Source organism: Myxocyprinus asiaticus, chromosome 25 (genome assembly GCF_019703515.2).
Source record: "Myxocyprinus asiaticus isolate MX2 ecotype Aquarium Trade chromosome 25, UBuf_Myxa_2, whole genome shotgun sequence".
NCBI lineage: Eukaryota > Metazoa > Chordata > Actinopteri > Cypriniformes > Catostomidae > Myxocyprinus > Myxocyprinus asiaticus.
Window position 1 is genome coordinate 38,435,774 of NC_059368.1, and position 15,322 is coordinate 38,451,095.

The 15,322-nt window shown below is 40.3% G+C and overlaps 1 protein-coding gene across 6 annotated transcripts in view; it reads left to right on the top strand.

Moving 5' to 3' along the window:
* The window catches only part of LOC127415782 (centrosomal protein of 128 kDa-like), a 77,566-nt gene that overhangs the window by 18,459 nt on the left and 43,785 nt on the right, over positions 1-15,322 (top strand). For all 6 annotated transcript variants that reach the window (XM_051654697.1, XM_051654698.1, XM_051654699.1 and 3 more), the window contains 3 exons: positions 5,182-5,268; positions 9,967-10,041; positions 10,153-10,288. In XM_051654697.1, the coding sequence (XP_051510657.1) occupies positions 5,182-5,268; positions 9,967-10,041; positions 10,153-10,288 (298 nt within the window). The remainder of the gene's footprint in view (positions 1-5,181; positions 5,269-9,966; positions 10,042-10,152; positions 10,289-15,322) is intronic.

The following is a 15,322-nucleotide window of genomic DNA, read 5'->3' on the forward strand; positions in this document are numbered from 1 at the left end:
CTTTCAAGACGCTCAACAATGAGAGTGCTTCTGTATTTACTTATTTTTTATTATTCCCTCATACTTTGCGATCTACGTCACCTGAAGCTTTTTGGAAAGTTTAGAGTACATCTGGACTGTGAGCTGTGTAATTCTTACTCTCCTCAGTCAGGCGTGATCTGCAGTGCTGCTCTCGTGTCATCATTAGAGTTTAGCGTGATCTCATGTTATGTAAAATAAGATCAAACGACTATTCGACAACAAAAAATTTTGTCAATGATTTTTTATTGTCGACGTTGTCAATAACGTTGACTAAACGTTTCAGCCCTACTTTATTCTTTATCAGCCATGTTAAAGGGTTAGTTCACTCAAAAATTAAAATTCTCTTATCATTTACTCACCCTTATGATGTGTAAAACTTTTTCAGCAGAACACAAACGAAGATTTTTAGAAGAATATCTCAGCTCTGTAGGTCCTCACAATGCAAGTGAATGCGTGCCAAAATTTTGAAGCTTCAAAATCCACAGAAGGGCAACATAAAAATACTCCAGATGACTCTGGGGTTTAAATCCATATCTTCTGAAGATCTGATATTATAGGTGTGGGTGAGAAACAAATCAATATTTAAGTCCTTTTTCCTTCACTTTCTCCTTCTGTTTTTGGTGATTCACATTCCACGTGCATATTGCCCCCTACTGGGCATGGAGGATAATTTATGACAAAAAATGACTTAAATATTTATCTGTTTCTCACCCACACCTATCATATCGTGTCTGAACACTTGGATTTAACCACTGGAGTCATATGGATTACTTTTATGGTGCCTTTATGTGGATTTTGGAGCTTCAAAATGTTGGCACCCATTCACTTGCATTGTGAGGACCTACAGAGCTGCAATATTCTTCTAAAATCTTCATTTGTCTTCAGCAGTCAGTCAAGTCATACACATCTGGGATGCCAGGAGGGTGAAGAAATCATGAGGGAATTTGCATTTCAACTAACCCTTTAACAACAACATACACATTTTTGGTACACAAAATTACAAAACATTCACAAAAAAAAAGTTGTCTGATTTTGGAACTAATACTGTTTTTTGGCTACATTGGACACGGTTATTGGCCAGTGCCTGTAATCTTAAAATGTCTAAATATCAGCCACTTAAAGGATAGTTCACCCCAAATTGAAAATGTTCTCATCATTTACTCACCCTCATCGTGCCATTCCAGATTTGTATAACTTTTTTTTCTGCTGAATACAAATGAAAATTTTTAGATGAATATCTCAGCTCTGCAGGTTCTCACAATGCAAGTGAATGGTGGCCAGAACTTTGAAGCTCCAAAAAGCACATAAAGGCAGCATAAAAGTAATCCTTATGACTCCAGTGGTTTAATCAATGTCTTTAGAAGCTAGAAATTGATCTGTTTCTCACCCACACCTATTGTATTGCTTTAGAAGATATGGAATTAACCACTGGAGTCGAATGGATTACTTATGCTGCCTTTATGTCCTTTATGGAGCTTCAAATTCTAGCCACCATTCACTTGCATTGTATGGACCCACAGAGCTGAAATATTCTTCTAAAAATCTTCATTTGTGTTCTGCAGAAGAAAGAAAGTCATACACGTCTGGGATGGCATGAGGGTGAGTAAATGATGAGAGAATTTTCATTTTTGGGTCATCTATTCCTTTAATTGAACTGGCCAAATCAATGTATCTGTATATCCACTATTTGTATTCTGCCACAAAATGTTTCATCTAACAAAAACAAAAGTGTGGTTGACTAAAAAAAAAAAAAAAGCTCAATTGCATCTGATACTTCCATTTAATTCTGAAGGGGAACTTCAGTTTAGATTCAAATCACCCATTCCAGGCTCAAATACCCAGATAACTTAATGAGAACCGATTACAGAGTAAACCCATTGGAACCAGGGATGTGGCGCAAAACTAGCACTTTCAAAGCGGGTTCATACACTGCCCTTACCAGCAGAGGGCAGTATCTGCCTGTGTTTGGCCACCTTGAACAACACTGCCCCATTTATCTGAGAGATGGCTGATGAATGAAATCTAGTTTGCAACTTCTCTCCATTGCAATTCGCTAATGAAAAGGCAGCATGCCTCAGTCCTGGAGAAATTATGCATTTGTTGCGAAATTACTAGAAATGATCAATACGTGCAATTCAGGACAGAAAAACAAACAAACAGTCACCAAAGAGCTGTTGAGAAAAATATTTTCCCACTCCTTTGCACACCCATATGTTTTAAACTGCTGTTAGAGCGGTGAATAATGTCATTATATTTCACAGAGATATGCTTGCTAAAAAAGCATGCTTCATAGTCTGATTTTACGTCAGTCACAAACAGTTATGTAATGGGATCAGTTGCATTTTAGATGATACTTTATACTCAATATACTGTATTTATCTTCATACTTATATTAATTTATGCTCAGTATAAAGTGTTCTCAATATTTGAGTCTTGTTTTCCAGGAAAAAATTCTAAAAATGTCCTTATATCAAGATAAAACAAGAAGCAAATTGACGTAAGAGAATTAAGTCTTTTTTTCCATTGAAATCTAACAAAATGTATAAAGGTGCCTAAAACAAGAAAAAATTATTAGCCAATGGGGTACGAAAAATAAACTTAATTTAAAGGTAAAATAAGTTTATTTTTTTCAACCCCATGGGCAATTAGTTTTTCTGGGCAGTTGACCCTTCGCTAAGCTCCGCCCCTCTTAGTTACGGTTGCTCGCTCTGACAAGCTCTGCAGAACTCCCAATGGAATGAATGGGAGATTGCCATGCACAACACTCATAAACGGAATGGATCATATTTTTACGTTGGCTGGTATGAAGAGTGATATTGTAATGCATATTTATCTATTAAGTTGAAAAGAAAGTGTTAAATTACACAGTAATTTGATTAAAAGCTGTGGAGACTGTGAATCAGAATCAAGGCAAACGATTATTACAGTCACAGTCAGAGCTATTTATAACGTCTCATAACACACTCATTTTGACGCTGTGAAATGTTTATTAACTATCAATTTTACTATGACTTCAATAAATACAAAATAAATTAACATTCCGTTATTAGCTTTAATTTGCCTTGGAGCAAATGTAGGTGTTATTGCAGATGTTATATGTTCATTTGGGAATGAGGGCTGACACAGTTTATTCCATAACATGCTGTTCTCCGGATTTATTTAAAGATTTTGTTTTTTTTAAAGAAACACTGCATGTATCCTGTACGAGTAACTCATGTCACTATTGCAAATGACCTGGCAACAATGTTGTACATTTTTGGGATTATTTTTTATCAAATCCCTCTTAAAAGTACTCAAACACACATTACTTCCATAGACTGTTATTGTAAAAAGGCAAACACTTGTCAGAGTAATGGCTGCAGTGCAACAGTAAACAGGATTGGTCAGAAGCACATTTAAGGTGGGGCTTAGCGAAGGGTCAGTTAGTGCTTCAGGATGCTTCTATTACTATGAATTATCTGGCAGTTTATGTACAGTATGTCACTCCAATGAAAGACAACTTGCATTCCAGCTGTACCTTACAAAACTCATTCAACACATTCATTTGGTGCTCGATAAGCATGCTAGAGTCATGCATGCTGGCTTTTCACTTTAAATGAAGGCATGTGGATTTCAGTGCATGTCAGTTAGGGATAAATTACAGCACAAACAAGTTTTTCTTTTAAATCTGAGAAAATGAATTACGATTACTCCAGTATAACTCTGTTTGTTGACCTCATTCCACATATTTTGGAACATTTATTATATGCAGTAACTCTGTGGTCTACATAAAACAGAATACTAATTAGTGCTTTCTTAGGTAAGCATCATTATTACTACTGCTTTTACTTAGTGCTACACAGCAAAAAATCGTTTTCTTACTATAGAAATATCTAAACATTCTTAAGACAAGATGAATTAATTTTAGAAGCAAAATGACCCAAGATATTTTGTCTTGTTTTCAGAGAAAGCTAACAAAATTTAGCAACATTTATGCTTATAACCAGAAAAAAAAGATTTGCTTATGTAAAAAAAATTGTAAGAATATTTGTTTTTTTTGGGGGGGGGGGGGGTATTTTTCCCCTTTTTCTCCCAATTTGGAATGCCCAATTCCCAATGCGCTCTAAGTCCTCATGATGGCGTAGTGATTCGCCTTAGTCTGGGTGGCGGAGGACGAATCCCAATTGCCTCTGCGTCTGAGACAGTCAACCCACGCATCTTATCACGTGGCCACGGAGACATAGCGTGTGTGGAGGCTTCACGCCATCCACTACGGCAACCACGCTCAATTCACCATGCGCCCCACCGAGAACAAACCACATTATAGCGACCACGAGGAGGTTACCCCATGTGACTCTACCCTCCCTAGCAACCAGGCCAATTTGGTTGCTTAGGAGACCTGGCTGGAGTCACTCAGCACGCCCTGGGATTCGAACTAGCGAACTAGCGAACTCCAGGGGTGGTAGCCAGCGTATTTTACCACTGAGCTACCCAGGCCCCGTAAGAATATTTTTACTGGAAAACAAGACAAACCCCTAACCCAAAGTATAAAATTTTGGTGCATAACTCATTCCACAATGTTTGTGCTACAGATATGAAAGATACGTCAAATCAAGCGGCTTATTGAGAACAATAAAATCACGTGGCTTGTTTAGATGTGCTGACTAGATGTGCTAGATTTTCACCTGATGGATGACAAAATGGGTGCAAAGTTGGGACGCAAGCTACATCTAGGGACTAGAACATCATAGAGACTGTTGTGGGCTTTTTTTTTTACTCTTAGTACTTGATTATTTATTTTTTTGACTACATTTTATGCTTGACACTTACATTTTTAGATGTTAATTTTTAGAGACTTTCACATGCACATTACATGGAATTACCCATGTTCTTTGCAGATCCATTTTTATCAAAGAAATTGTGTGTAAGTGACAATTAAACTTGCAGCTGATGTCATTGCAAGTGCTTAATACAAGTACAAAGTAAAATCAAGTGAAAGTATTATCGCTAAACCACGTTGTACTCAAGTGCTCAATTTCCTTTTAGGGATCCAACAAAGCCAACCGTCCGTCCGTCCGTCCATCCATTCGTTGTAGAGCTAGTTAGTGGAGAAGAGGAGGATAACAAAGACTCTTAATCTTTTCTTTATTTTTCTGTCGACTCCACTCTGTGTCCACAAAGGCTTTGAGAAGACATGACGTCCAAACCCCAGAGGCTGATGAGACCTTCAGAAATAGACTGCAGAGATCAGAGAGTGAGAAAAGCAAGGTGTGTGTGTCTTTTGATATTGACTCGACATGTGCAAATGGCATAAATACATTATATTATTAACCTCAGCGCCTCATTTGCTATTCAGGTAGGATTATGTAAGTGGTGATTACCTAAAAAGGGCCTGTTAGTTTTTAACTAAACAATCATATGAATTTTATAGCACAGTCTGTGATGTTTTAATTTTTTTATGTTGCTGTCTTTAAACCCATATCAGTGCAGGACTGCATTAAAGGTGATATCATTTTTTCACTGTAAAAGTCCCTGATAAATGCTTTGACGAGTGCAGATTTCTGTGGTCTGTTGACGCATTTCCTACTGAAACATGGCCTGTGCCTTTTTTAAATTGCTAATAGGCTTTAGTTTACATCACTACCCAGCAAAGATATGCACGCACACACATATATATCCCCTTTCCACCGTGCTGCTTCTTGTGCCAGAGCAAATGTTCAGCTGGTGAAACTGAGAAGCAGTCTCAATAAAGAGTGCTTTTCCACTGACTTGAGAACAGAACAATGATCTAACTGACTACATCACTACATAACCAGCCCACAAATAAACACAGCACATTGCAGTCTTTGCTTACAAAGAGGCTAGAGCCATTGCCTTTGCAGATGAATAAGAAACAGACGTGTAAAAGATCACAATATATCAATGTTTTGAATCACAAAACACCAAACATAAAGAACAAATAGCACTTACTTGTGCTGTACATCCTAAGAAACCTCAGAAAAACAACTGCATTCAAAATATAAATAAACTTTAGGCACTTTCCTCGTATACAGCTCCCACGATCAATTTAGAAGTGATCATCCCTATGCCATATTCCATTCGAAGACCATTACCCTCCACTGTGTGAGCTTCACAGGGCAGAAAGGTGATAATGGTCATTTGGATCTCTTTTTAAGTGATTCTTATTGGAAATTCAGTTTGGAATGATCGTACAGCATGGATTGCGCTCCATTCAAAGTGCCCTACAAAGGCATCATCAGAGGCGTTTAGAACACAGATACAGGGGGTGAGTGCGTTCTTATTCTAGAAAGCATTTAATCAGACAAAGTTTGTGCAACGTGGTGATGTCAAGAATTTTCCTGTGTCTTTTTAGCCCAAAGAGACTGCAGATTTTAAATGCGTAAATCTGCTGAAAGCGAACTTTGCCAGTGTTTAAAAGTACACTAAAAGCATACCTCATAAAAGCGACCTTAAAGTTAATAGGCATGGGCTAACAAAACTTTCATTTTGATTTTCATGGAGTCTATAAAATAATTTTTCTTATCCCATCTTAATATGCAGTAAACTATAAGTAAGCCATTTGTAGATTGACGATTACCGTTTTCAACCCGGATTTCTTTTAACTGTGCTCAACTGTGCTGGTGGAATTGCTTAGTATGTAGTGACTCACGATTGTAAGTTTGCCAGTGTCAATGTAACTCACTTTTTTCTAAGAATCTGGCAAAGTTTGCTATGCTGAGGTTAATAAAATGTAATAAAAAATAGTGTATGTTTGGTGTATCTTCATGATTTTATGATGAGGCTTTTACCAGTACTGCTACATTATTTTTCTACACACCTTTTTCGTCAGGGAGGTAGATTACGGCAGCTAGCTCATTAAAAATAATGTAATATATGAATATATTACTCATTAAAATGCTTTTTGGCTTGTTGGGGAACTTTTACTTTCTGTGTGTTCATGTCTGGTGGCATGCACAAACCCCCCAAGTGCAAATGGTGCTTGCTGAGACTGAGAGTGTATATTGTGAGCGCATGAAACTCAAGATGTTTGGCACCAGGCTTGCTTTCATTATGAAAGCAGAAGCCAATCCCCAGTCCTCCCAATATCTGACCTCTGTGGCTTCTGAGGGATTACTCGAGCAAGGGAAGCGAGGTCAGGATGTAGAGCATGGAGAATCGAAGGATGAGTTAATGCCGGCCTGGCCTTGCATCTCTCCTCCTTTTTATCTGAAATGGCTTTGCATGTTCAGTTCACTTGTAACATTCTGTGCCCTGTGGCTGGCGCGCATGATATGGTTGCGTTTGGTGGACACGAGGAGGGGGATACTATGTGGCTGGTGGTTTTGTGGCCTCGACCCAGTGCAAAGACTTCTGGGTGAGCTAAGTGTTCCTGATTGTCTGCGGACCTCGAAGCAGGGACTACGCCCCAAGGAGTGGATGATTTCGGCTCTCAAGAAGGCCTGTACCACATCTCTCTTGCTATCCACACCACTGTGAGCCGGGATCAAGAACGTGGCTGATGGCTGTTTGTGCTGCTGTTGGTGACATGCCAGAGGACTGCCATGTCCCAGCACTGTCAAAACACTTTGTTACGACTGCACGGGTCTCCCCAGCTTTTAGTGATTCCACAGCATTTAGCAGCCAGCTCCCTAGGGTGGGTGGCGTGCTGACATTGGCGATTGTAAACAAGTCCCTATGCCCACTAGCTTGCTACACGGATGCATGGTGCAGTTAGCAGAGGGTCTCCAGCTGGGTACTGAACACAGTCGTGTCTGGCTATGTACTTCAGTCGCTTCAACAGTGTCCTTTTCTCCACAGTGTCGGTACAGAAGGCGGTGATTTTAGGTCAAGAGGTTCAGTCTCAGATAGCCCTTCTAGTTTACAGATAGATCCTCGCCACAGGCCGTTCTTGAGATTCTCTTTCAAGGGTGCAGATTTTCAGTTCAAGGTCCTTCCTTTCAGCCTGTCTCTAGCTCCTCACACTTTTACCAAGTGCATCAACTCTATGGTCTCTCTGCTGAGCCTGAGCGGCTTCTGCGTCCTGAACTACCTTGACCTACATAAAGCTGGATGCCCTGGCTCACAAATGGCCGGCAAAACACAAATATGCGATCCTTCCTGTTCGCCTGCTGCACCAAGTGTTGTGAACGGGAAGACCAGGAAACCCTGCTGTTGGTTGCGCCTGAGTGACCCATCCGCCCTTGGTTTCCAGAGCTGGGCGAGCTGCTGGATGCTCCTCCGTGGAGGATTCCTCTGTGGAGGGATCTACTCTTACAAACAAGAGGCAAAATCTGGCATCCTCAGCTGGATCTATGGAGACTTAATGTCTCGCCCTTGAACGGGTCTTGTTAGACACTTAAGGGTTGTCTCAGTCAGTGCTTGACACAATATTGCAGGATAGGGGCCCCTCAATGAGGTGAATCTATGTTCTGAAATGGAACCCCTTTGTGCCTGGTGATCCTCCCAAAGTGAGGACCCTGTGCATTTTCCTGTGCAAGTGTTGTTTTGCTTCCTGCAAGTGTGTTTGCATGCCAGATGTTAGTAGGCAGACACTCCTTACTCAGTAAAGTTTCACAGTTAGCTAGATGGCTAAGGCCCTCTCACCCTGCTACTATCCTAATGTGGGACTTAGTGCTGGTGTTGCAAACATTTACGGGTCCCTTATTTGAGCCATTAGATGCAGTAAGCCAGTGCAGACTCTTGCTAAATACTATGCTGCTGCTCGCATTGGCCTCAATGAACCGTGTCTGTAACCGTCAGGCCCTGTCGGCCAAGAACCTTTGTTTTGAGTTTGGACCGGGCTGGTCTAAGGTTGTCCCTTAAGTCTAGAGAAGGTTGTGTGCCCAAGGTTTTTACCACTCCCTTCAGGGCAAAGGTTTTCACCCTGCAGGCTTTCTCTCCTCCTTCGTTTGAGTAGGACGTGGCTAAGAGACTGCACATGCTTTGTCCAGTGAGGGCACTATGTACGCATAATGGCCGCACATCAATTCAGGTTGCCTGATCAGCTCTTTGTCTGCTTCGTAGGCTGTGCAAAATGTTTGGCCCTCTCCAAGCACAGACTTTCCCACTGATTGGTTAATGCCATTGTGATCAATGGCATCAACTTGCAAGAAAACCATGTCTGGTTGGTGTTAAGCTCATTCTACCAAGAACTTGACTTGCTCCTGGGCTTGGGTGAAAGGGGTATTCTGTTGAGCACATCTGTCTGGCGGCTTATTTGCCAGGTTCTATAACTTGGATGTTTCGTACCTCTCTTCCCAGATTTTAACTACAAGGAAGGACTCATTTTCACTACGCTGACTGGTTAGTGTGCATTGTTTTGGTGCATGTGAATCAGTAGCACAGAGTTAAGTTTTACGGTTCCAATAGCGTCAGCTACTGATGCAGCATCGAAGTGACCGACTTGAAAGGGAACCAAGATTACAGTCATAACCAAGACATTTTTGCAACAATAACATTATAATAATAATTATATAATAAGTAAATCTTTATACCAGTGGATTTCTTTTGAAAATAAAGTAGGTCATTCACCCAGTTAACCGTTACTGAAATTTACCCATGCTTGCACATCATTTTGAATGTTCGCTTCAACGCTTCCAGCGTAGGCAGCCTTAAGTCTTGCATGTTTGAATGACTATGACTTCATTTAAATATGCATGGTGCAGCTCTTTACCAGTGCAGATAGCACCTGGTTAAACTCTGTTGCGGGTGGTTTAGTAAATAAGATGCAGGTTTTTGCGCTGAAGTGACGTAGTTGTTTAGTGAATTTGCAGCTCTGTAGCAATTAAATGAAATATACGGTTCACACTTGTTTATTCTTCTGTTATTTTACATGTCAATCAGATGGTCTCATCCTTTCTAAGTGGGCGATCTTGTCCAGAATAAGCTGAAAACTGGCTCAGCCTTTATGCAAACTGTCTTACTATGTGAAACTAATGTCACTATGAACTGTTGATTCCTCTACAGATAGAGCAGGAGTTGGAGAGACTCAAGAGGAAGCTGGATCAGTCAGAGGGCGGACGAGATGCCCTTCTCCAGCAGGTGAACCTTTCCCTTCTGCTGCTTGTCTGTATTCTGCCAATCACAGCACTGGCTGATGCAGAGTTGGATGTTTTCATTTAAGACGTGTGTATATGTGCTGTCGGCCTGCAGATAGATGACATGCATTCACAGCTCCTGAGGACAGAAAAGGAGCGTGTAGATCTGCAGAGAGAGTTGTCTTCAATCTTATCTCAGCAGAGGAGTATAGGAGGACAGCAGGAGAAAGGATCTCTGGGCCTTGGCCGTGGTAATGTGCCCATCTTGATTAGCAGTGGGAATCTTATGCTTTAGAATCTATGGGTTCAATTTCGATTCAGAGTAAGTCACAATCCGATTCAACGTTTTTTTTTTATTTCACACAATTTGCCATTTGCCTAATTTGTGTAAAGAATGGCATAAAAGCCATACTAATATATATATATATATATATATATATATATTGTTTGCACTGACCTACCACTAGAAATAGAAAAGCGGGTATAATAACCTAGGATCAGAGGCGGCTCTGCGTCTTTTGTTTGTTTTTGAAATAGGCATGTGCCTATATCAGATGTTTTTTTTTTTTTGGATGAACACTTTTTAATGATTCACACATTTGAAACAGAAAAACAAAATATATATAAATAGAATGAACTATAACCCCCATTATTCCCTTTCCCCCCTCCCAATCCCACCCTGACCCTCAACAAATATCCCTGTGGTCACAACTTGAGTTACACACACAAAAAAAAAAAGGAAAAAGAAAAATATATATTTAAAAAATAATAATAATCACACACATTTAAAATTGCACTTCTCTCTCCACTGCCCCTCCCCGAGAGTCCTCCAAAAAGGCCAAATAGCAGCCTCATTTTTTTATTGAATGAATCTAAGTTGCCTAGCCTTCTATATGACATCTCCTCGAATGCTGCTACCCTGCCCATCTCTGTGCACCACTCTTGAAATGAGGGCATTCCAGCCGACCTCCATCCCCTAAGAATGATCTGTCTGCTGATCATAACACTGGCTAGGACCTAATTTTGTATGCATTTATCCCCTATATTAATGACCGCCCCGTCACTTAAAATACAGAGTCTGGGGCAAAATGAAATTTGAGTGCCCAATACGTCACCCATAAAACTCTGAACCCTCAACCAAATTTCTTGGATCTTAACACACCACCAAAAAACATGGGTTGTGTCCCCATCTTCTGATTGACATCACCAGCAGGTGGATGTGTCTTTAAGACCAAGCCTATACAATCTAGAGGGGGTCCAATAGAATTGATGTAAAATCTTAAATTGCATAAGGCGCACCCTTGCATCTCTAGATGTAGACTTGACGTTTTTTAGAATCCTAGCCCACACTCCCTCCTCTAATACCAAGTTTAAATCTTTCTCCCATAATCTCTTGAGAGAAGTTAAAGCTCCGTCCCCCAGACTGTGAATTAGCAGGGATTCTGCTAATGCCTCATGCCACTGATGCCTCATGACCTTTTCCAAAAGCAGTAATCACCACTCCCAGAGTATCTGTCGCTCTAGGGGTGTGTATACTACTCCCCAAAATAGCACAAAGCAGGTGGCGCGGCTGTAAGTACCTGAAGAATTGAGACCTGGGAATCCCAAAATGTTGAACCATATATTCAAAGGATCTCAACACTCCACTCTCATATAGGTCCCCGAGTGTATTAACCTCCTTCACAATCCACTCTGTCCGGCAGAAAGGGAACTTATTAATACATAATTTTGGGTTCAGCCATATGCTCGAAGCAACATTTGAATAAATGTCTGAATTAAACACTCTGGACACTTTTGTCCATATCGTGTGCAAATGCGAGATAACGGGGTGTAACTTAACTTCTCCGGTTAGTTTAATAGAAAGGCTTTGCAATGGCATAATAGGGGCAAGAACTTCCTGTTCAATACGAAACCAGGGAGGGCTCTCTCAGGTGGAAGCAACCAATGAGCCAATTGTCCGAGACCGAATGCGTAATAATAAAACAAAATCTTGGGTAGGCCTAACCCACCTTTGTCAATAGGCCTATGTAACTTATTGAAGTGTACTCTGGGACGTTTACCATTCCAAATAAAAGACTTCGCTATGCTATCAAATTGCTTGAAATAAGAGAGGGGGACATCTACAGGGAGAGATTGTAGCAGGTAGTTGAATTTTGGAATACAATTCATTTTAATAACATTAACCTTCCCAATCATCGATAAATGTAATGAAGCCCACCTGCTCACATCGCACGAAAACCTTTTTAATAAAGGGTCAAAATTGACTCAAACTAAATCACACAGATTTGCTGGGAATAAAATATCCAAATACTTAATGCCCTGTTTGGGCCACTGGAAGGCGCCCGGCTGAAAACTCTGTATCCCGAGAACTTAGAAAGGGATTAATAATTCTAGTATAGTAGGGTTGGAGACGAATAATAAAATATCATCTGCGTAAAGCAAAAGCTTTTGCGCCACACCTCCTGCCACCACCCCTAGAAAATCATCCTCTCTTATCGCTGCTGCTAATGGTTCCAGGGCAAAACAGAACAATAATGGGGAAAGAGGGCAACCCTTCCGGGTGCCCCTATCCAGAGTAAAATAATCTGAAATTAAACAATTAGTTTGAACCGCCGCTAACAGGTGTCTATAAAGCCCCTTAATCCACTCAATAAAAGGATTCCCGTAGCCGTACATTTCCAAAATCCTAAAAAGATTATCCCATTCTACCATATCAAATGCCTTTTCGGCGTCAAGCGAGATGGCACAGACCGGAGTCTGATCATTAGCCACTGACCACATGACATTAATGAAACACGTTTTCAGAAGAGCTGCGGCCCCTAATAAACCCCACCTGATCTGTATGTATAAGAGATGTTGTAACTTTACTTAATCGATTAGCCAACATTTTTGACAATATTTGAACGTCTAGCTGGCCTGTATCAGATTTTGTATTAATTGCTGAAGCTTTTATCATGGTACTCAGTATTATCACAGTATTGCATTAAATTACAAAACTTTGTGGTTCTTTATAACATATATTAAATATGTTTTTAAATGAAAAGATCACAAAGTAACTTTAAAAAGAACCTTGACCTTTCAGTTTACAGACACCTTGTTCTATTGCTGACGTGCTGCAGAGCTTCTCCAGCCACTTTATTTTTCCGTCCGTCTAAAATAAAATGTTTTTACTTACAAAATATTGTACATTTGAATCATTCTTCCATTAATTTAGTTTGTTACATATTTAAATAACGTATGACTGTTAATTAAAGCCAGCTTGTGATGTTTCTGGTCTCTGGTCTACTAATTTAAGCAGTCTTTTATGTCTAACCACATTTGTAAACAGTTTCAGCAACAATAACTTTACTAATTATATAATAAGGAAATATTTATACCTGTGGATTTCCATTGAAAATAAAGTAGGATACTTTATTTTTAAGTAGGTTATTTTCCCATTTAAATGTTGCTGAAGTCCACTTGAGCTCACACCTGACTGGTCCGTGCTTTCTGCGTGTCATTTAGAATGTTCACTTCGACATGTCCTGTGAAGACAGCCTCAAACTGTTGCGGCCGGTGTAGACAGGGTGTAAGAAAGTACAAGTAAATGAACGTTTATGAATGAATTTAGCTTTAAATTATTATTTTTTTTCACATCAGTCTACACTCCATACCCCATAATGACAGATTTATTAAAAAGAAAAAACTTAAATATCACATTGACATAAGTATTCAGCCCCTTAACTCAATACTTAGTTGAAGCACCTTTGGCAGCGATTACAACCTCAAATCTTTTTGGGTATGATGCGACAAGCTTTGCACACCTACCTACATTAGGGGATTTTCTGCCATTCTTCTTTGCAGATCCTCTCAAGCTCTGTCAGGTTGGATGGGGACCGTCAGTGGACAGCCATTTACAGGTCTCTCCAGAGATTTTCGATTGTGTTTAAATCTGGGCTCTGGCTGGGCCACTCAAGGGCATTCACAGAGTTGTCCCTAAGCCACTCTTGCATTGTCTTGGCTGTGTGCTTAGGGTCATTGTCCTGTTGGAAGGTGAACCTTCGACCCAGTTTGAGGTCCTGAGTGCTCCGGACCAGGTTTTCATTTAGGTTATCATCCTTCAACCCTGACCAGTCCCCCAGTCCCTGCCGCTGAAAAACACCCCCACAGCATGATGCTACCACCATCATGCTCGAGCGGTGCCTGGTTTCCTCCAGACATGACGCTTGGAATTGAGGCCAGACAGTTCAGTCTTTGTTTCATCAGACCAGAGAATCTTGTTTCTCACAGTCTGAGAATCCTTTAGGTGCTTTTTTTATGTCTTGCACTGAGGAGAGGCTTCAGTCTGGCCACTCTGCCATAAAGCCCAGATCGGTGGAGTGTTGCAGTGATGGTTGTCCTTCTGCAAGTTTCTCTCATCTCCACACATGATCTCTGGAGCCCAAACAGAGTGACCATCGGGTTCTTGGTCACCACTCTTACCAAGGCCCTTCTCCCCCGATTGCTCAGTTTGGCCGGGTGGCCAACTCTAGGAAGAGTCCTGGTTGTTCCAACTTCTTCCATTTAAGAAGGCCACTGTGCTCTTGGGAACCTTCAGTGCAGCCGAAATCTTTTTGTAGACTTCCCCAGATCTGTGCCTCAACACAATCCTGTCTATGAGCTCCGCAGGCAGTTCCTTTGACCTCATGGCTTGGTTTTTGCTCTGATATAAATTTTCAGCTGTGAGGCCTTATATAGACAGGTGTGTGCCTTTCCAAATCATGTCCAATCAATTGAATTTGCCACAGGTGGACTCAAATCAAAGTGTAGAAACATCTCAAAGATGATCCAGAGAAATGGGATGCACCTGAGCTAAATTTCAAGTGTCATAGCAAAGGGTCTGAATACTTATGTCAATGTGATATTTCAGTTTTCTTCTTTTTAATAAATTTGCAGTTATCAAAAATCTGTTTTTTGCTTTGTCATTATGGGTTATGGATTGTAGATTGATGTGAAAAAATAAATAATTTAAAGCATTTTAGCATAAGGCTGCAACATAAAATGTGACAAAAATGAAGGGGTCTGAATACTCTGTATATACAGTATATATAAAAATCTTGTGATTGCGTAGTTTTGCATTGCATATTCTCGTTCAGTGTTCAAAAATTGCTTGTTGCTGGAAACTTGTTGCATCACATCTGTATAAGATACTGTGTTAAAGTTGTTCACACAAACTTTGTAGTTGTCAATCAGTGTGTGGCGTAACACTCATCTGTATCTGTAATGTTTTATACTGTGGATGTTTTTTTAATAAGCACAATTACTAA